Genomic DNA, 21,155 nt, shown 5'->3' with positions numbered 1-21,155 from the left:
AAAGGAGAAAAGGACAAACGGCACGTGGATATATGACTTTAAATAGTTTTATTATTATTATTATTTAATTAAAATAAATAATAAAAAAAATTGCATGTAATGTGCTGTACACGTGCAGTTGGATTTTCAGTCATTTTTATTTCCCCCTATTTAATATTTTAATTTTATATTACTAAATCCTTTTTCCCTATTTTTTATAAATATAGTAATAATAAATAAATAAAACCGCTGCCTTCCGTTCTTCCTCTTCTTCTTCTTCTTCTTCCACTCTGCACAAATAACGAAGTGGACAAACTTCCCAAGGCGGCTCCACAGATTCATTCATTCATTGATTCATTCATTCCTCACAAATTTAGGCACAGAAAAACAAACCCATTTCTTTAATTCTCTTAAATTTCTTCTTTGATCAAACAAAAACAGAACCCCATTTCTTCTTAGCACTCTGTTGCTTTGTTTTGCGTTTGCTTAGCAAAAGAAGTAATATCTTCTTCTGTCTTAGTTTCATTTCAACACATTTGTACTGTAAAACTTTGTTTTCTTTATTGTTTGTGAGCTGAGGAATTTTCTCCTTGAGATACTATTTTCTTGCATGGAAACTGTTTGTTAAAAGGTCTAAATGGGTGAAGAATCTTTGTCAATGCTCCTTCATGATAGAGCTGTGGAGCAGGTATGTGTTCCTTTGTTGTATTGGGTTTCTTCTATTTCTCCTTTGATATATGATTTTCAACCTGTTTTGTGAAGTTTTTTCTCTTGTTGAATTGATTCTTGATGACTTGAACATGGTTCAGTTCATTTCTCTTTTCAAGTGATGAAATGGGAGTGAATTTTGGGTTGTGAAGTTGTAGGAGCTCATCGGCTCATTTGATATACATTAGTCTATGCTGTAAAGGGCAAATTTCTTACTATATCTATAGCCATGCCATTTGCCAAGTTTTATTTGGAAGAGTTTAGATAAAGTGTAGAGAAAAACCATCTTAAGTTTTAGTGTTGTGAAGGTATCAGAACTATTTCAAATTTGCAGAAGGTAATGTTTTGTTTTGCAGGCAATTCTGTCTATGAAGAAGGGTGCTTACCTTTTGAAGTCTAGGCGTAGAGGCAAACCCAAATTCTGTCCTTTCAGGCTTTCCATGGTAAGAATATACAACATAGATTAGTTGGAGTATGTGGAAACTGGTTTTGATATCCAAATAACGATATGCAACATGTAGAATGCTTTATGTGAAATGTGAAATGAGTGGTGGGACAATACATGTAATAGCCCAAACCCACCGCTAACAGATATTGTTCGCTTTGGCCTGTTACGTATCGCTGTCAGCTTCACGATTTTAAAATGCGTCTCCTAGGGAGAGGTTTCCACACCCTTATAAAAAATGTTTTGATCCCTTCTCCAACTGACGTGGGATCTCACAATCCACTCCTTTGGGGACCTAGCGTCCTCGCTGGCACACCTCCCGATGTATGACTCCGATACCATTTATAACAGCCCAAACCCACCGCTAGCCGATCTTGTTCGCGTTTGCCCATTATGTATCACCGTCTGTCTCACAGTTTTAAAATGCGTCTTCTAGAGAGAGGTTTCCACACCCTTATAAAGAACATTTCGTTCCTCCCTCCAACCGATGTGAGATCTCACAATCCACCCCCCTTGGGGACCCAACGTTCTCGCTGACACACCTCCTCGTGTCTAGCTCTGATACTATTTGTAACAGACCAATCCTACCGCTAGCAGATATTGTCCGCTTTGGCCCGTTATGTATAGCCGTCAACCTCACGGTTTTAAAACGCATCTCCTAGAGAGAGGTTTTCACACCATTATAAAAATGTTTCGTTTCTCTCCCCAACCGATGTAAGATCTCACACCACAATTCATATTTCTGTTTTCTTTTCAAAACTAGATGAGCTGCCATTCAGGAATCTACAAAAGCAGTTGAAAAATTATGTGAGATTGCAGCAGTGTCTTAACTCTGTCAAAATCATCATCTGGTTCATTTCATGAAGTTTCTGAAACCTCGTGATCGTTTATACAGTAAATTGTTGTTGATATTTTATTCTATCATCATAGTTTCTTGCGCCATGTTATATTTTTATTGGCACTAAACAAACCACTCTCCATGGTTAATGAACTTGTCTGATTTCTCTGTTTTCTAGACCTTGTGTTGCTAAAAATTTTGGTTCGGTGTATTTTAGTAGTGATCGATAAACCTGCCTCTTTGTCACCTAGGACCCACCTTATTTAAAAAAATGAGTTCCCTTTTTTAAGGTTTTTATCTGCTGCTAAAGTAAAATTAGTTAGCTACTTTCTTTATACTTAACGGTGAAATCAAACTTTATTTTCTTGATTTCAGGATGAGAAATTCTTAGTTTGGTATTCTGGAAACGAGGAAAAGCAACTTCGATTAAGCTCAGTAATGAAAATTATTCCAGGAAAGATGTCAGTAAGTATAAAAACACCAATGCCTCTTAACATGTGCATTTGCAACCCTTTGCTCCTTACATTCAAATGAATGCTATTGAATCAGCCAAGTCTTGTAAACCAACTTCAACCCACAAAGAAGCCCGAATCCTTTTCGCTAATTTACGCTAACGGCGAGCGTTCACTTGATCTGGTAAAACTTGTTCGTTGCTATTATAGGCTTTGTTGTTTGAGATTTTATCTGGTAAAGATGGCATTGATAGATTTCTTTTGTCATCTTTTGTGCAGACATGTAAGGACAAAGCACAAGCAGATTGTTGGATTTTGGGGTTGAAATCTACAATATCAAGGAATTACCATCCAAAGCCATTAGCTAGTTTAAGGGATCATAGAGGAATTGTATCTTGTGCCAATAGTCCTGCTGGTTTTGTTAGAAGAAAGTACAATCTTGGACTTCTGGAGGACAGTACAGACTTCCCACAGGTTTTAGTTACCCATGTCCTACAGTTCCTTACTAATCAATATGCAACTTTTTCATGAGATGTTTGAGTACTCATTTTAAGAGTTTATGTATTGTTTTCTGTGGTGCACTTCAACTAAAATGTACTATGCTTGAAGGTACGCAGCTTGTGTGGCAGTCCTACTCTTTCACTTTCGGAACGATGCCTATCTCATGGCTTATCTCATTCCTTTGATAGCTTCTATCCATCGGATGGACAGAGTGAAGGCGATATCTCTGCTCGAGTTACTCCGCTTATTGAACCTGATGCACTTAAGAGGGGATCATTGGACGAAACGGTTCATGGAAAGAATGTGCTCAGTAGACTTGTCGTACCTGTTCATACATCTCCACGTATCGAAAAGAACAATAGTCTGAAGGATGTCATGATCTGGGGAGAAGGTATAGAAGGTGGGCTGATAGGTGGTGGAATTGAAAGGTCTGTTAGCCAGAAAGGAATGCTTGTGGATGCATTGTTACCAAAACTTTTAGAGTCTACTATGATGTTGGACGTGCAAAGAATATCATTAGGAGGAAAACACGCAGCCGTGGTTACGAAACACGGTGAAGTCTTCTGTTGGGGTGAAGGGAAGGGGGGTAGACTTGGACATAAGATTAATATGGACTTAGACCAACCGAAACTAGTCGACTCGCTTAATGGGATCTCAGCTAAATCTGTTGCATGTGGTGAGTATCAGACATGTGCTTTGACAAATGGTGGAGAAGTTTATACATGGGGTGACAGTAGGTTTGGTGCTGATTTCGAATGTGAGCAGAAGGTAAGAAGTCCATGGCTGCCACAACAACTTTCTGGTCCTTTGAATGGCATAACCATATCGAATCTCGCTTGTGGAGAGTGGCATACTGCGGTTGTTTCAGCGTGCGGGCGGTTATTTACGTATGGTGATGGAACATTTGGAGCTCTTGGACATGGGAATCTCATAAGCTTGTCCCAGCCAAAAGAGGTCGAATCTTTAAATGGTTTGTGGGTAAAATCTGTGGCATGTGGATCATGGCATACAGCTGCTATTGTTGATATCATGATTGACCGTTTCAAGTTCGAGAGTTCGGTTGGGAAACTATTTACATGGGGTGATGGTGATAAAGGGAGGCTAGGCCATGCTGACAATGAGCGTAAGCTCTTACCAACGTGTGTCGCCCCACTCGTTGATTCTAACTTTGTTCAAGTTTCTTGTGGACGAATGTTGACCGTTGGGCTCACAAATCTTGGTAGAGTTTACACAATGGGAAGCTCCATACATGGGCAACTAGGAAACCCAAGGTCAAGGGATACCTCAGTAGCTTTAGTTGAAGGAGAGCTCAAAGAAGAGTTTGTTAGTGCCATAGCTTCTGGTTCCTATCATGTCGCTGCACTAACGACAAGCGGACGTGTTTACACGTGGGGGAAGGGCGCATACGGACAATTAGGATTGGGCGATTCGGATGATAGAAATTTGCCTACTTTTGTTGAAGCTCTAGGAGAGCAGCAGGTAGAAAGTATAGCCTGTGGATCAAATGTCACAGCGGCTATCTGTTTGCATAGATCTATCACTTCAAGTGACCAATCTGCTTGTTATGGATGTAAATTGCCTTTTGGGTTTACAAGAAAGAAGCATAATTGCTATCACTGTGGTCTTTCTTTCTGCAGAATGTGTAGCAGTAAGAAGACTATGAACGCTGCTTTGGCTCCCAGTCGAACCAAAGCTTTTCGAGTTTGTGATCCGTGCTTCAACAATTTACAACGACATAGGACGAAGAATTCATTGGTGCAACAAAAAGCATCTGCTTTTGAAAGAGTAGACAAGAAAAGTATGAGTTCTAAGCATGGTCAGCTGCTGTCACCTACAAAACAAAACATTGATGAAATGCAGTCTCATTGGAAATTCATAAACCATGGCGAAAACCGAGAGCATTTCAAACAACTTTCTTTTTCGACCAGTGGAATACCGAGCTGGGGGCAAGTTTCGTGTCCAGCTTCATTTAAAACGTGCAGTATAGAGAACATGAAAACTCTTATTCCTCCTCCATCTCAAAATCAAACATCTGTTAATGCTTTAGTTCACCTGAAATCGCCTAATTCAGGTGCCATCGGTATCGAGAGATTTGTGTATGGATCCAGTGAGAAACTAAGTGAAGAAGTTCAGAGGCTAAGAGCTGAGGTATTCTTACACTTCCCATCTTACAACGTTGCTGTAATTATGTCCTTGGCCTGTATGTGTGCATTGCAGCTATTATATGTAACGTCTCAAGCTCACCGCTAGCAGATATTGTCCTGTTTGGGCTTTCCCTCAAGGTTTTTAAAATGTATCAGCTAGGGAGAGGTTTCCACACAGATTGTGAGATCCCACATCGGTTGGAGAGGAGAACAAAACATTCTTTATAAGGGCGTGGAAACCTCTCCCTAGTAGACGTGTTTTAAAAACCTTGAAGGGAAGCCCAAACGGGAAAGTCCAAAGAGAACAATATCTGCTAGCGGTTGGCTCGAGCGGTAACAACTTAAGATCTCTTCAAACTTCCTTTTGGAGTTAAAACTTATGCCCAATGATACAATTTGTTTCTGCTGGATTGTGTTTCGATTCTATCAATGAATGGACGAGTTCATAACTAAATTGTTACATCCTTTAAGGTGAAGAGCCTCGAACTACAATGTCACGATAGAGACGAGAAGATGCAGAAATGTGGACAAAAGATAGAAGAAGCTTGGTCTGTTGCAAGGGAGGAAGCAGCCAAATGCAAGGCAGCAAAGGAGGTCATAAAAGCTTTGGCACTAAGGGTAATCTCTTACATTTCTTCCTTCATCAACTTTCAAACACGGTTCGTGCTATAACCACTCGTTTTCGAGCTGATGATCTGATCGAAGTAGAACTGCTACTGTTGTTACAGCTTCAAACAATGTCGGAGAACATTGTCGGTCGACGAGATGCAAAGGATGAAGTTGATGCAAATAAACCACATGTTACACCAGTTCACTCCCCCTCTGCTGCAATTTGCTTACCCCCTGAGGTTCAACTGCCCAAAGACAGACTAATTGGTGATAGTTTATACAACTCTCCCATTGTCTTCTCCAATACATTCAAATCGTTGTATGGGAGACACGCATTCCGACACGTTACTAAGTCGACGGATCCAGATCCAAACACTGACCGAACATCTTCGAAAAATGGAACTGCAAATTGTTTGAAAGATGAATGGATAAAACAGTATGAACCTGGTGTATATATTACATTTACAAGTCTACCAGGTGGATACAAGGGGCTCAAGAGAGTGAGATTCAGGTATTATTCACTTATCCATTTCACCTTCAAATTTATGCTTCACATTTATGCTTCACTTGCACGTGTCTGCACTTCAATGGCATATCGTGAGATCTCACATTGGTTGGAGAGGAGAACGAACCATTTCTTATAAGGGTGCAGAAACCTCTATCTAGTAGACACGTTTTAAAACCTTTGAGGGAAAACCCAAAAGGAAAAGTCTAAAGAAGACAATATTTCCTAGCGGTGGGTTTGGGCTGCTACAAATTGTATCAGAGCCAGACAGCAGGTGATGTGCTAGCAAAGACGCTGGACCCTCAAGGGGGGTGGATTGTGAGATCCCACATTGGTTGGAGAGGGAAACAAAACACTTCTTACAAGAGTGTGGAAACCTCTCCCCTAATAGACGCGTTTTAAAACCGTGAGGCTGACAACAATATGTAACGAGCCAAAGCAGACAATATCTACTAGCGGTGGGCTTGAGTTGTTACACATGTCTTCTTATGATTAGCATTGTTAGATGTTCTTGTAAGTTTTGTTTTCTAATATTTCGATGGGTGTTCGTTTTATTGCATTGGAATGTTTCTCGTGTTATCGAAGTAACTTAACGTAGTTACTTGGTATTGCGTTTGCAGTCGAAGAAGATTTTCGGAGAGGGAAGCGGAGAAATGGTGGGAAGAGAATCAAGTTATAGTATACCAAAAGTATGGCATTGAAGGATATACCAATTCAAATCATAGCCACATAGAGGACTAAAAATAATTCTTACTTTTTGCCCCTTCATATTTGTATGAAGAGTTTTTCCATTGTAAATGAACACTAAGAAATGTCGTCAGTCTCACTGTTTCAAAACGTTAGTAGATATTGACCGTTTCGGCTCATTACGTATTGTCATCAGTCTCACAGTTTCAAAACGCGTCTATTAAGAAAAGATTTCTACGCTCTGATAAGGTATGTTTTGTTTCCCTCTCCAATCGATGTAGGATCTCACAACTTTTAAGTACCATAGATTCTCTAATAAATGATTTGCTTACGGTCCAACTCATAAACTAATTCCCTCTTAGGCAATATCGAGGTGAAATTGAAAGGCCACCTTACCATTATGAACCATACGCTTTCCCTAAGGAATCAATAAGATTTATTAAAAAATTTGAGATATCATATTGCAAACCGACAGTGGCATCTGGCCATGTCCCACTGAAAGTGACACTTATTTTTTCCTTGCCATACGATTAAAGATACTCATGGCCATAGGTATCCACATAAAGGGATTGGTCACAATACTGCTACCAATTAACGTCCACAATTTCACATCTACGATAAATTATTAGTCGATGCAAGCTCAGCCAACGTCAATATCCACAATTTCACATCTACAATCAATTATTAGTCGATGCAAGCTTAGCCAACGTCAATATCATAGCATGATATGATTGACTTTTTCTTTTTTTTTCCTTGTCATTTCACCCTTAAATTTTATGTTCAAATTGATGTTTAAAATTTAAAAAGGAAAAACAGATAATCGGGGATATATATGGGTTGGGTTTGACCCAATTTTCAACTTGTCGGTAGAGCTTGTGAAATTGCCATCAAACCAACAAAAATCACGTGATCGTCGTTGTGTTTTGTTTGCATTTGAGGTGTATCACTGTCGTGGTTTGTATCCAATCATTATCGTTTGTCTAGATATGTGAAATTGACAATGAATAGGTGAGTAATTTCTTAAATTTGACCATTTGTTCCTCGATTTTTGTGGATTTTTGTGGCAATTTTGCTTAGATTTATTAAGCCCCGATGGCACCATAGTCAAATTGATTAACTCTCATTTTGAACGTTTTTCAACTGTTAGATACATATATACGAGGAATGTACTATGTATTGTGATTTTTTCTTACGATAACTACTAATCTGTAGACATGTAATTTTACTCTATTTTACTATGAATGTATGCATATCGAACTCCAACAAAAGATTACTTGCCAAGTATTTTTAATATCGAGGCTTTCTAAAATGCTTTCAAGTAATGGTAAAGACACGTAGAAGTGTAGTGGAAGGGGTTAAAACCCTATTCACCTCTATAAAGTTGTCATTTAAAAATAATAATAATAAAAATAATAATAAGGTGAGTAACAAACAAATTTCATAATACTAATACTAATAAGTGTTAATAATTAAAGGTAAGCCATTATTAAGGGTAAATTTGTTATCATCACATCATCAATTAATTAATTAATTTGATATTAAAGGTCTAAAAGCCAACGGTCAAAAATAGTAGCTAACTAGTTACTATGGAACCTGTCAATATGTTTTACTTATACCTTCCCGTCTTCTCAACATATACTCTAAAATTTTCTAGATGTTTCGATCGACAGATCGATTTAGGAAGTTTTCTATTCTTTTTGAATAAATGAAATGCTTGGTAAGAAGTACAAGTACCACGTTTAATTATTTTCTTGAAATGTATAAATTTGCAATGAAATAAATGTGATAATGAGCCACATCTTGACTTTAAATATGCAGCAAGAACTCAGCAACAGAGCTTCAAACACATTCACAAAAATGGTTGAGCTTGAAATAGTGTGTAAAGAAACCATCAAGCCCCCATCTTCAACCCCATCAGAGCTTAGAAATCACCCCCTCTGCTTGATTGATCAACAAGCCCCTAACCATTATATAATGCTTCTCTATTTCTATGATAACCGCAACACCGTCAACTCCGGCCGCCTGAAGGATAGCCTCTCAAAGGCCTTGACTGTCTACTACCCTTTCGCCGGCCGCCTCCAAAAGGGTGGCAACTCCATCGACTGCAATGACATGGGCGCCATGTATTCAGAGGGAAAGCTCCGGTGTCCCATGTCGGAAGTTATGAACAACAAGCTGCAGCTCGACCAGATTTTGAAGCTGGTTTGTTTAGATCATGACACAAATGGAAATGACACAGAACCAAGATTCAATCCTTTGTTGTCCGTTCAGTTGTTCCATTTTGAATGTGGAGGAGCAATGATGTCTGCGTCTTGCTATCACAAAGTGGCGGATTTGGCCTCCTTGACTAACTTCGTGAATGATTGGGCTTCCATTGCTCGTAGCTCCGGCGGCGGCATGCTGCCTGCAGTCACTCCTCTGTTCAACGCGGCCAGTTTTTTCCGGCCGGAATTGGACGCCGGCGGTAACCCATCTGGGGATGAAGGTTCTGAAGCAAAGGGAGGAGGTAAAAAGGTTTGTTTGAAGAGATTGGTGTTTGAGGGCTCGAAGATTGAGGCTCTTAAAGCTATGGTTTCTGAGAAAGTGGCAAATCCAACTCGTGTTCAGATTCTCACTGCCTTCATCTACAAAGCTGCCCTTTCTGCTAAAATTTTAGTGACAGGTGCGTTACTCAATGGTCCAATCACAAGAATTTTAAAGTTAAGTACGTGTGACGGTACTAAATGTTGATATTGTCCACTTTAAGCATAAAAGCTCTCTCATGGTTTTGCTTTTGGTTTCCCTAAAAGACGTAAATTAAGTATGTTTGACGGTACTAAATGTTGATATTGTCCACTTTGAGCATAAGCTCTCATGGCTTTGTTTTTAGGTTTTTCAAAAGGCCTCGTATCAATAGAGATGTAGTCTTTACTTATAAACTCATGATTATTCCCCAAATTAGCGAATGTGGGACTCCATCCCAACAATCCTCCCCTCGAACAAAGTACACTATAGAGCCTCCTCTGAGGCCTATGGAACCCTCAAATAGTCTCCCCTTAATTGATGCTCGACGCTTAGTCACTTTTCACTACACATTTGAGGTTCAGAACTTCTTTGTTCGACATTTGAAGATTTTATTGACAAGGCTCAGCTAAAGGGCATGACTCTGATACTATGTTAGAAACCACAACCCTCCACAATGGTGTAATATTGTCCACTTTGAGCATAAGCTCTCATGACTTTGCTTTTGGTTTCCCCAAAGGCCTCATACCATTAGAGATGTATTCCTTACTTATAAACCCATGATCATTCCCTCAATTAGCTAACATGGGACTCCCTCCCAACAATCCTCAACACTAAATAGATACCGTATTAGTTTTGTGATAGAAAAACGCTTGGAATGCATTTTAATCTCTCTATACATTCGATCACTTTTGTGCTAATTTCTTCGACAAAAAAGGGAATTGGCCGACGACAAGTCTACTGCAGACGGTCAACATCCGAAGCCGAATGGAGCCACCATTGGAAGAGAAACTAATAGGGAACATACTCTCATTCTTCATTGCATCATCAACCACGGAGGAGGGGAGGGAAATGGAGATATGGGACTTAGTGGGAGACATGAAGAGAAGCTTTGAAGAGTTCTGCAGGGAGTTCCCAAAGAACTGCAGAGCGGAAGAATGGAGTTGGCTTTACAAATTACATGCCAAAGAGAAAATGGAGAGGTTGGGAAGTGGAGGAGGGGATCATGTTGTGTATTGTTGTAGTAGCTGGTGCAAATTTCCACTGTACGAGGCAGATTTTGGATGGGGGAAACCTATATGGATTACTGTTCCAGATTTTGACACCAAAAATCTGATTATATTGATGGATGCAAGAGATGGCGAGGGAGTTGAAGCGATGGTGAGCTTGGAGGAGGAGGAAATGGCTGTGTTTGAGCAAAATCAAGAGCTTCTCTCCTTTTGTGAGCTAAGAACCTAGCTGCTAGCTGCTCAAATTTATTGAAATTTAAATTACCCATTCCAAATTGAATTTCTTTGTACATTTGGGCAACAAATCTAGTTTGAAGGATTGTTATGAAGTATTAATATCCATTTGAACATTTGGGTAATAAGTTCAACTCTAAAAGATCATTAAGGATAACTTCATTTTACTCTTGGGAATGAAGTCAAATGTGATCCCAACTTCATAGCAACGATAATTGTTAGGGATGTTTGATGATTCGAAAAATCCAATCAATACAACTTAACTTATACGGTTTGAGTTGGATTATGAAAATCAACTAATGCCATCAAAATCAACTAATGGTACCAAGCATCAACTAATGTCATCCAACCCAACCCACAAATGCCACCAAAATCAACTAATGATATCAGGCATGACACAAATTAGAGCTTAGTCAACAGTTATAGAAAGCTATATATTTAGTCAACAGTTATACGAAGCTATATATTGGTAAATGATATAGAAAGTATTCTCTAATACTGTACCTGCCTGAAGTCATCCCTCCAAATTTTTTAACCAATATTCTCCTTGCATTTTCTCTTTCCTGTTCTTTATGTTCATCTAAATACTCTTTGTGTTCATCTAAATAAAGTATGTGTTCTTGTGCCGATCTTAATAAATGCAACACCATAATGAACAAGAAAAATACTAAAACCAGACAGATATAACGCATAATTTGTCACAATAATAGATCAAAATTCTAAGAACATAGTTCAAGCACAGGAAATCGAACCTTTCCGTATTTCTCCGAGTTTTTTCACTTCCTCCGCTATTTCAGATCTCACGGTCTGAGCGTTTCCTTGCCGTCGATTACGGTCGCTTTGTGCTCGGATTCAGACGCCATTTTTGCAGGTGACAAGGCGGAAATGCTTATCCCTCCTGAATTGCTACCAGTGACAAGGGCTCTCGCAGAAGGTTGTAATGGATGAGCTGAGATCGAGAAGGATCGATCTTAGACTCGATGACTCGGTGCAACCATGAAATCGCAGTTGAAGAATCTGATGGGCTTCGATTTGGGCAATGGACAGTGGCTCAAGAAGTGGATCCGTTTATGAAGATCGCTATGCATTGTTCGGGCTATTTTCTGAAAGATTTATTTATTTTTAATTATATATATTTTCATTGTTTTAGTTTCAATTTAATTTATTATATATTAACATTTTTTAATTTAATTTATTATTATATTTCCATTAATTTATTTTTTTTTAATTAAATCGTAACCCTAAATTTTTATCAATTCGTTCTTAGCAAATTTTAACTGAAAAATGCTAAAAAATAATGGACTAAATTGAAAATTTATAAATAATAGTAATTAAATTTTTTTAATTTATTATATATTTCTAAACTTTTACTATGATCTCTAAATATTTTAATGTCGGGTTAAATTATAATTTTTTTAATCTCCTATATAAAATTGTATTATTACCATATTAAATTTCTAGTTTTAAAAATTGTTTTTCTTTGAACTCTCGTTCTTTTTTTTTCGTGCTTAAATATTTCTCAAATTTTATTTTATTAATTAATTTATGTGTGACTCTACGATCCCAAGAATATTATGGTTCTAATAGGATTTTTCTTTTGGTATTGTCTCATTCCAACGCCTCGATTTTTCGTCAGGATTACCTTCACGTTCTCGTAAGCTTGAGTAAGTTTCTCTCCGATAATTTTACTCGACTCACTGTCATCACCAGAAATGTGTCGAGCCTTCATATCCTCTATGTAAGCAAAATAAGAGGGCGAGAGATATTTGATGAACATATATCTTTGGCTTCCATATTTATAGCCGAAGATAAAAGTATACTTTTAAAATATATATATATAATTATGGTGAGGCCCGTGCACGCCCGTGACTCGGATAAGTGTTTTAAAATGCGTCTAAGATTTCTACACTCTTATAAGAATGTTTCGTTCCCTTCTCTAACCGACGTGGGATCTCTTCGACCTTAAGTACCACAGATTCTCTACTAAAAATGATTTGTTTATGATCCAACCATAAATTAATTCTCTCGGACCGAGCCAATAAAAGGGTAAATTCCATGGTCCGAGCCAATAAAAGGGTAAATTCCATTGCTCAAATCCCAAAATTATCGTTGAAAGAACTAATCTACTACTCCATTTTTGACTCTTTGTTTGGTTTTTATTTGTAATAATCTTAATTTTTACACCATATTAAATGAAATGGTTAGCAGTCCAACTCAATCATAGACATATGAAACAATAAAATTTATTAGATGTGAGATATTATTTATATTATTTTTCTAATCATTGCAAAACGACAATGGCATCTGGCCATGCTCGGAACTGACTCCTTGTTTTTCTTGCCATATAATTAAACATATTCAAAGTCATACGCATCCACGTGTAAAGGGATGGGTCACAATGATGCTACCAATTAATGTCCACAATTCCACATCTAACGACACCAACGGGTACTATTTGTGATAAAAGTAAAAATAATAATAGGTCATTTTAGGTTACAATTGATGTTTAAAATTTCAAAAAAAAAAAAGAAAGAAAAAAAGATAATGGATGATATAGGTCGGGTTGACCCAATTTTCAACTGCTCAACGATGTGTTTTATTTGAATTTGAGGTATATCACTCTCATGTTCGTCTCAGATCATCCACGTATGTCTAGATTTGTGAAATTGACAACAAATAGGTTAGTAATTTCTTAGATTTGACGATTTGTTCCTCGATTTTTGTGGGTTTTTGTGACCGTTTTGCTTAGATTTATTAAGCCTCGATGGGACCCGCTATCAAATTGATCAACTCTCATGAGGATTGCATTGTGATTTTTTCTTAATGTACCCGATTGACTAACCCAATTTTGTAAAGTTTACATCTCTTAATTTTGTGGAAACGTACGCATGTCTAACCCCAACAAAGGATTACTTGCTACATTTATTATTATATATATATTTTTTTAAGCATAATAAAATCATAAAAATAATGATATAATATAAAAATAATAACTTGAGTCAGGTAAATTTTTTTAATTTATTATTATTTTGAAATATATAATATAATGCAAAAATAATCACGTGAATCACGGGAATTTTTTTCTTAATTTAAATAATATATTATCTAATATTATACATAATTAAATTTTTAATAAATAATCAAAATTGCTCAACTTTAAATATGACGCCATAACTCAGAAACAGAGCTTCAAACATACTCACAAAGATGGTTGAGCTTGAAATTGTGTGCAAAGAAACCATCAAGCCCTCGTCTTCAACCCCATCGGAGCTTAGAAATTACCCCCTCTGCTTGCTTGATCAACATGCCCCTTGCGTGTCTATAATGCTTCTCTATTTCTACGACGGCGGCAACACCGTCGACTCCGGCGGCCTGAAGGACGGCCTCTCAAAGGCCTTGACTGTCTACTACCCTTTTGCCGGCCGCCTCCAAAAGGGTGGCAACTTCATCGACTGCAACGACATGGGCGCCATGTACTTAGAAGGAAAGCTCCGGTGCCCCATGTCGGAATTTATGAACAAGCTGCAACGCGACGAGGTTTTGAAATTGGTTCGTTTAGAACATGACACGAATGGAAAGGACACAGACCCAAGATTCAATCCTTTGTTGTGTGTTCAGTTGTTCCATTTTGAATGTGGAGGAGCAATGGTGTCTGTGGTTTTCTCTCATAAAGTGGCGGATTTGGCGTCATTGACTCAGTTTGTGAATGATTGGGCTTCTATTGCTCGTAGCTCCGGCGGTGGTATGCTGCCGGAAGTCAGTCCTCTGTTCAATGCGGCTAGTTTTTTCCGGCCAGAATTGGACGCCGGCAGTTACCCATCTGAGGTTGGAGGTAAAAAGGTTTGTTTGAAGAGATTGGTGTTTGAGAGCTCGAAGATTGAAGCTCTTAAAGCTATGGTTTCTGAGAAAGTGGAAAATCCAAGTCGTGTTCAGGTGCTCACTGCCTTCATCTACAAAGCTGCTCTTTCTGCTAAAGTTTCAGTCAAAGGTGCGTTAAAATTGGTTTGGATGATCTTTAAACTCGAACGGTTCGTGATATTATATGCATCTTTCTTGATGGTTTAATCATAAGAACTTTAAAGTTAAGTATATTTGACTATCCTTGATGTTTATATTGTCCACTTTGAGCATAAGCTCTTATAGCTTTGCTTTTGGTTTGTTCGAAAGGCGTATTTCTTGCTTATAAACTCATGATCATTCCCTAAATTAGCCAACGTGGGACTCTCCGTGCCAACAATCCTCCCCTCAAACAAAGTACATTATAGAGCCTCCTTTGAGGCCTATGTAGCCCTCGAACAGCCTTTCCTTAATTGAGGTTCGACACTTGAGTCACTTTTGATTACACATTCGAGGTTCACAACTTTGGTACACTATAGAGCCTCCTCTGAGGCCTATAAAGCCCTCAAACAGACTCTCCTTAATTGAGGCTCAACACTTGAAGTCACTTTTTGACTACACATTCAAGATTCACAACTTCAGTACACTATAGAGCCTCCTCTAAGGCCACTAGAGCCCTCGAACAGCCTCCCCTTCATTGAGGCTCAACACATGAGTCACTTTTCACTACACATTCGACGTTCACAACTTCAGTAAACTATAGAGTCTTCTCTGCTGTCTATAAAGCCCTCGAACAAGCTCCTCCTTAATTGAGGCTCGACACTTGAGTCACTTTTGGCTACACATCCAAGATTCACAACTTCAGTACACTATAGAGCCTCCTCGGAGGCCTCTAGAGCCCTCGAACAGCCTCCCCTTAATTGAGGCTCAACACATGAGTCACTTTTCACTACACATTCGACATTCACAACTTCTTTGTTCAACACTTGAAGATTTTATTAACATGGCTAAGTTAAAAGCATGGCTCTGATACCATGTTAGGAACCACAACTCTCCATAATGGTATGATATTGTCCACTTTAAGCATAAGCTCTCTACTTTTAGTTTACCCAAAATGTCTCGTACTAAAAGACAGTATTCTTTACCGATAAACCCATGATCATTCCCTAAATTATAGCCAACATGAAACTCCCTCCCAACATTCCTCAACACTAAATAGATACATATAGTACTAGTTTTGTGATACAAAAACACTTGGAATGCATATATATTATCTCTCCATACACATTCGATAACTTTTGTGCTAATTTCTTGGACAAAAAAGGCCATTGGCCAACGACGTCGACTCTACTGCAGGTGGTGAACATCCGAGGGCGAATGGAGCCACGATTGGAAGAGAAATTAATAGGGAACATAGTCTCATTCTTCATTGCATCATCAACCAAAGAGGAGGAGGGGAGGGAAATGGAAGTATGGAAGATAGTGGGAGACATGAAGAGAAGCCTTGAAGACTTCTGCAGGGAGTTCCCAAAGAAGTGCAGCGCGGAAGAATGGAATGGGCTTTACAAATTGCATGCCAAAGAGAAAATGGATAGGCTGATAAGTGGTGGATGGGATCATGCTGTGTACTGTTGCAGTAGCTGGTGCAAATTTCCACTATATGATGCAGATTTTGGATGGGGGAAGCCTATGTGGATTACTGTTCCAGATTTTGACTCCAAAAATCTGATTATGTTGATGGATGCAAGAGATGGGAAGGGAGTTGAAGCCATTGTGAGATTGGAGGAGGAGGAAATGGCTGTGTTTGAGCAAAATCAAGAGCTTCTCTCCTTTTGTGACCTAAGAACTTAGCTCTGCTACCAATTACTCATTCCAAATTGATTTTCTACTTTGAACGAACGGTTGTTATGAAGTATTAATATCCGTTTCAACATTTGAGTTACAAGTCCAATCCTAGAAATCATTAAACTAGACTTGGGAATAAAGTCAAATGTCACCCCACCCTCATACTATCCATAATTGTTAGTGGTGTTTAAAAAGCTCGATGACTCGAAAAATTCAATCAATACAACTCAACTTATATGGTTTGAGCTGGATTATGAACTTTTGAAAAATTTATGAATTGAACTGGTTCATCAACTCTCTTCAAACTAGATTGGATTGAATCAAACCAACTCTGGATTGAATCAAACCAACTCAAATGCCATTAACTCAAGGGATGGCACAAAATAGGTAGAACATTTATTTATAAATTACTAAGAAAGTCCCACAAGGATCCATATTAACATTCAACAAGCTAAAATTATTCATTCTTCAAGATATCCACACGATTATTAAGGTTTTTATTTTCCCTACAAAATTGTCTCCAAATTTGCAAGACCTTAGAAACACAACAATGAAGCCACTTGATATGGGTATGGTATCACTGCTCGATCACACGCTTAGCTCCATCTAAAGTGTTCCTAAGCAGCATGGCAACAGTCATAGGACCCACACCACCGGGAACAGGAGTTACCCAACCAGCCACTTTACAAGCTTCCTGGAAATCTACATCCCCAACCAGCCGGTAGCCCGACTTTCGGGTGGGATCATCAACTGCGTTTGTACCAACATCAATCACTGCAGCCCCTGGTTTTATCCAACTGCCCTTGATCTAACATCAACCAACAAAATCAATAAGCTAACAGAACTAATGCTCTCTACTAGCAGATATTACTGGCCTGCAATGACTATGCCTGTTTCTTTATGCTTCTGGCAAAGTTTAAGGTTTGTGTGCGCATTTAATCTCTTCGACTTCGACATCTTTCTGTTATGTTCCTGAACTTTGATTTATGATTCTATTTAGCTTTATCGATATTGTTAACTAAATAATGAGGCAGTATGATTATTGGGTGAACGAGCTGATTCAACACTATGTGGGAGCTAGAGATAGAAGAAGGTAGAAAATTGGATAAAGTAAAGTCAAGCTCACTTCCGATAGAAGAAACCATTCGTTTCATTAATCCGAAGAAACACGTAGCAATTATCAACAAAACCCACCATTTTTATTTCCCCCATTTACTCAACTTCACTCAAATCCCCATTAGCCATTTCTTCCAAAATCTAGGTTTTTAAGAACTTCCAATTTCAAACATTCCTTTGTAACTTTGTCTACTTAAAACACCCACTCCCAACCAGCATTGTAGCTGAAACAGGATAAGCATTACCTTTCAAACATCTTCTTTTGCCTGCTCCAGTGGAGTTCAGACCACCACATTTGGTCTCTTTAAAGATTGTTATGATCGCTTGGATCCAAATGGAAGCATTATGATTACTTATGGTACTCAAGCTTGGAGGACTTGTGGATATATGGTGAGTTTAATGCTTGTGCTTAAGTTTCCTCACGACTTCCTCTCTCCTACCCTACACCACCAGCCATGTCTTCCCAACAATCCCACCAGTCTTCTTCTCAACCTCCTCAATTCCGATTCTTCTTCCATATCATCCATGAGTTTGAGGTAGCTTCGGCTCTAAATATTAATTGTCAGAAATTGGAACTTTTGGGTGTTGGGTTAGATTCACAGCGAGCTGAGTTCGTCACATCTTCTTTTGGCTGCCAGGTTGGTTACTGACCTCCTACCTATTTGGCACTCTGAATTTTTGGGCGCCAATTAATGAAAAAATGGAGAAACGGTGGCAGTATTGGAGGGCATCTCATATATCAGGAGGAGGAAGGCACGCCCTTATCCAAAATCACAAAAGCTATAGAGAAGTTGTGTAAGACTTTCCTTTGGAAGGGAGGCATTGACAAAAAGGGTAGCCAGGAGGTGGTCTATTATACAAACCCCTATTGAAGGAGGATTGGCGCTGTTAATTGAACACGACTCTCCACAATGGTATGATACTGTCTACTTTGAGCATAAACTCTCATGGTTTTGCTTTGGGCTTCCCCAAAAGGCCTCATACCAATAGAGATAGTATTCTTTGATTATAAACCCATGATCATTCCCTAAATTAGCCGATGTGCGACTTTCATCCAACACTTCCCCTCAAACAAAGTACGCCTCCCCTTAATAGAGGCTCGACTCCTTTTCTTTTGGAGTCTTAGTCATTTTTTACTATGCCTTCAAGGCTCACAATACTTTTGTTCGACCTTTGAGGATTCTATTGACATGGCTAAGTTTAGGGCATGGCTCTGATACCACGTTAGATAAACACGATTTCCATGATGGTATGATATTGTCCACTTTGAGCATAAGCTCTCATGGCTTTGCTTTGGGATTCCCCAAGAGATAGTATTCTTTGATTATAAATCCATGATCATTCCCTAAATTAGCCGATGTGGGACTTTCATCCAACAGGCGCCTTTTGACATTCCCAAGGGGAACATCCTTTTATTGGCCAAATGGATTTAGTGTGTTTATCAAGAAAAGTTTAAATAGGTAGAACTTAGGAATCAAAGTCTATATTCTCCAACTTCAGGGATTATATTCCAATGCTAACCCTTTTTTTTCTTTTCCAATACTATTCTAGCACCTAAAGCATATTTCATAGCATTGTTTGCTTTCAAGTAAACTTAGGAATCAAAGTCTATATTCTCGGTGAAGCCAAACAGATATTCAAATAGAAATATAGGGAAAGCGAAAACAAGTGATTGTAAAGCCAAGCATACCATTTGTGCCTGTCCTGCAGCAGCAATAACAATGTCAGCTTCGCGGATAACACTTTCTGGATTGACAGAACGGGAATGGACAATCGTCACAGTTGCATCTGCTTTAAGGAGCAGCAATGAAACTGGTAATCCAACGATGTTGCTTCGCCCCATAACAACTGCCTTCTTTCCCCTAATGCTTATTCCACTTCGTGACAGTAGCTCAAGACACCCCTGTACATAAAACCAAATCTTGAACATTGCTAAATAAGGAGCTATTGCTCTTCCAATTAACAGAAGATTAAACATTTGTTATTGCCTTTGGAGTGCAAGGTAGGAATAAGGGATCTCTGCCTTTCATTGCAAGTTTCCCAATGTTCAGAGGATGAAACCCATCTACATCCTTCTCAATGTTGATTTCAGATAAAACTTTTTCCTCATTTATGTGCTTTGGCAAAGGAAGTTGAACCAATATCCCTGTGAAAGCAAAAAAATTCAAAATTCAAAACTCTAAGCATTAAAATTTTGAACAAATTATTAACAGTAAGTTACTCTTAGAACACTAAAAAAGTACTTTTAGGCAATTTGAAGAGTTTTTCAAATGTTGACACATAAACAAGAGTAACTTTGTAAATTTTCTATAAACACCTAAAATGCTTGAAATGCTTCTACAAGCACTAAAGGGGTGCTTGTACTTTAATTAACATTTTTTCACACATCACAAAAATGAATCCAAGTAACGTTTATCTATCAAAGATGCAATTTCACTATGATATTTCAAACACAGTGGATGCTCCATAAAATTTGTAGTGTAGCACTAAAAAATCAAGTAAGCATAAGCATAAAAGCACAGAAGAGATTAACCATGCACTTCAGGATTCGCATTCAACTCATGGATCTTGCTGATCAATTCGGCCTCAGACACTTGCTCGGGAAGATCATAATCAAAGGACTTGATTCCAACTTCCGCGCAAGCCTTTCTCTTCATGTTCACATAACTCTGCGAATCCTTTCTACTCCCCACAATCACAACCGCCAACCCCGGAACCTTCACAAATCCCACACCACAATGAACAAGAAAAATACTAAAACCAGACAGATATAACGCATAATTTGTCACAATAATAGATCAAAATACTAAAAACAACGTTCAAGCACAGGAAATTGAACCTTTCCGTATTTCTCAGAGAGTTTTTTCACTTCCTCCGCTATTTCAGATCTAACAGTCTGAGCAATTTGTTTGCCGTCGATTATTGTAGCTTTGTGCTCGGATTCGGACGCCATTATTGCAGGTGACAAGGCGAAAATGCTTATCCCTTCTGAATTGCGACCAGTGACAATGTCTCTTGCAGAAGGTTGTAATGGATGAGCTGAGATCGAGAAGGATTGATTTTAGACTCGCTGAATAGGTGCAACCATGAAATCGCAGTTGAGGAATCTGATGGGCTTCGATTTTGGGCGATGGACTGCGCTCATGAGAAGTGGATCCGTTTATGAAAATCGCTTGCATTGTTTGGGCTATTTTCTTTGAGCAAGATTTATTTATTTATAATTATATATATATATATATATATATATATATATATATATTTTTTTTTTTTTTTTTTTTTNTTATTATATATTAACATTTTTAATTTAATTTATTATTATATTTCAATTATTCAATCGTTACCCTAAATTATAAATTTTATTGTAAATAATGGACTAAATTGAAAATTAGTAAATAATAGTGACTAAATTATAAATTTTTTTTGTATGTAATATATTTTTTAAATTTATAATATATTGATCTTCATTCCTCTCTGAATATTTTAATGCATAATTAAATTATAATTTTTAATTTTTTCCCGTATTT

General features: G+C 38.1%; 4 protein-coding genes across 4 annotated transcripts; 3 read left to right on the top strand and 1 right to left on the bottom strand.

Moving 5' to 3' along the window:
- The first annotated feature begins 250 nt into the window (after positions 1-250).
- Positions 251-7,047, top strand: LOC111787608 (PH, RCC1 and FYVE domains-containing protein 1). Its single transcript, XM_023667624.1, has 9 exons — positions 251-667; positions 1,044-1,130; positions 2,346-2,435; positions 2,520-2,606; positions 2,702-2,896; positions 3,032-5,071; positions 5,539-5,685; positions 5,796-6,187; positions 6,802-7,047. Exons 1-9 carry the CDS (start codon positions 617-619, stop codon positions 6,920-6,922), a joined length of 3,210 nt encoding a protein of 1,069 aa, XP_023523392.1. The 5' UTR covers positions 251-616; the 3' UTR covers positions 6,923-7,047.
- A 1,453-nt stretch (positions 7,048-8,500) lies between these two features.
- On the top strand, positions 8,501-11,068 carry LOC111789091 (vinorine synthase-like). Its single transcript, XM_023669735.1, has 2 exons — positions 8,501-9,530; positions 10,308-11,068. The coding sequence occupies exons 1-2, from the start codon at positions 8,657-8,659 to the stop codon at positions 10,826-10,828; spliced, it is 1,395 nt and encodes a 464-aa protein (XP_023525503.1). The 5' UTR covers positions 8,501-8,656; the 3' UTR covers positions 10,829-11,068.
- A 2,914-nt stretch (positions 11,069-13,982) lies between these two features.
- LOC111788554 (vinorine synthase-like) lies at positions 13,983-16,769 on the top strand. Its single transcript, XM_023668915.1, has 2 exons — positions 13,983-14,821; positions 15,995-16,769. Exons 1-2 carry the CDS (start codon positions 14,041-14,043, stop codon positions 16,519-16,521), a joined length of 1,308 nt encoding a protein of 435 aa, XP_023524683.1. The 5' UTR covers positions 13,983-14,040; the 3' UTR covers positions 16,522-16,769.
- A 120-nt stretch (positions 16,770-16,889) lies between these two features.
- Positions 16,890-20,707, bottom strand: LOC111788555 (bifunctional protein FolD 2). The gene is made up of 5 exons (XM_023668916.1): positions 20,471-20,707; positions 20,165-20,348; positions 19,620-19,777; positions 19,322-19,534; positions 16,890-17,323 (listed from the first exon to the last, which is right to left on the bottom strand). Exons 1-5 carry the CDS (start codon positions 20,582-20,584, stop codon positions 17,093-17,095), a joined length of 900 nt encoding a protein of 299 aa, XP_023524684.1. The 5' UTR covers positions 20,585-20,707; the 3' UTR covers positions 16,890-17,092.
- Positions 20,708-21,155: the final 448 nt, after the last annotated feature.

The sequence above is a fragment of the Cucurbita pepo genome, chromosome LG02 (genome assembly GCF_002806865.2).
Source record: "Cucurbita pepo subsp. pepo cultivar mu-cu-16 chromosome LG02, ASM280686v2, whole genome shotgun sequence".
Classification (NCBI taxonomy): Eukaryota; Viridiplantae; Streptophyta; class Magnoliopsida; order Cucurbitales; family Cucurbitaceae; genus Cucurbita; species Cucurbita pepo.
The sequence above is the reverse complement of the archived record's forward strand: the minus strand, read 5'-3'. Positions and strand labels throughout refer to the sequence as shown.

Bases quoted from the DNA above. Each gene is read 5' to 3' on its own strand.
- LOC111787608 (XM_023667624.1), top strand. From the start codon at position 617: ATGGGTGAAGAATCTTTGTCAATGCTCCTTCATGATAGAGCTGTGGAG. The intron at 5,072-5,538 runs GTATTCTTACAC...ACATCCTTTAAG, and splicing joins TTCAGAGGCTAAGAGCTGAG to GTGAAGAGCCTCGAACTACA. The intron at 6,188-6,801 runs GTATTATTCACT...TTGCGTTTGCAG, and splicing joins CTCAAGAGAGTGAGATTCAG to TCGAAGAAGATTTTCGGAGA.
- LOC111789091 (XM_023669735.1), top strand. From the start codon at position 8,657: ATGAGCCACATCTTGACTTTAAATATGCAGCAAGAACTCAGCAACAGA. The intron at 9,531-10,307 runs GTGCGTTACTCA...TCGACAAAAAAG, and splicing joins TGCTAAAATTTTAGTGACAG to GGAATTGGCCGACGACAAGT.
- LOC111788554 (XM_023668915.1), top strand. From the start codon at position 14,041: ATGGTTGAGCTTGAAATTGTGTGCAAAGAAACCATCAAGCCCTCGTCT. The intron at 14,822-15,994 runs GTGCGTTAAAAT...TGGACAAAAAAG, and splicing joins TGCTAAAGTTTCAGTCAAAG to GCCATTGGCCAACGACGTCG.
- LOC111788555 (XM_023668916.1), bottom strand. From the start codon at position 20,584: ATGGCGTCCGAATCCGAGCACAAAGCTACAATAATCGACGGCAAACAA. The intron at 19,778-20,164 runs GTTAATCTCTTC...TTGCTTTCACAG, and splicing joins TGCGAATCCTGAAGTGCATG to GGATATTGGTTCAACTTCCT. The intron at 17,324-19,321 runs GTATGCTTGGCT...GGTTGATGTTAG, and splicing joins CTGCAGGACAGGCACAAATG to ATCAAGGGCAGTTGGATAAA.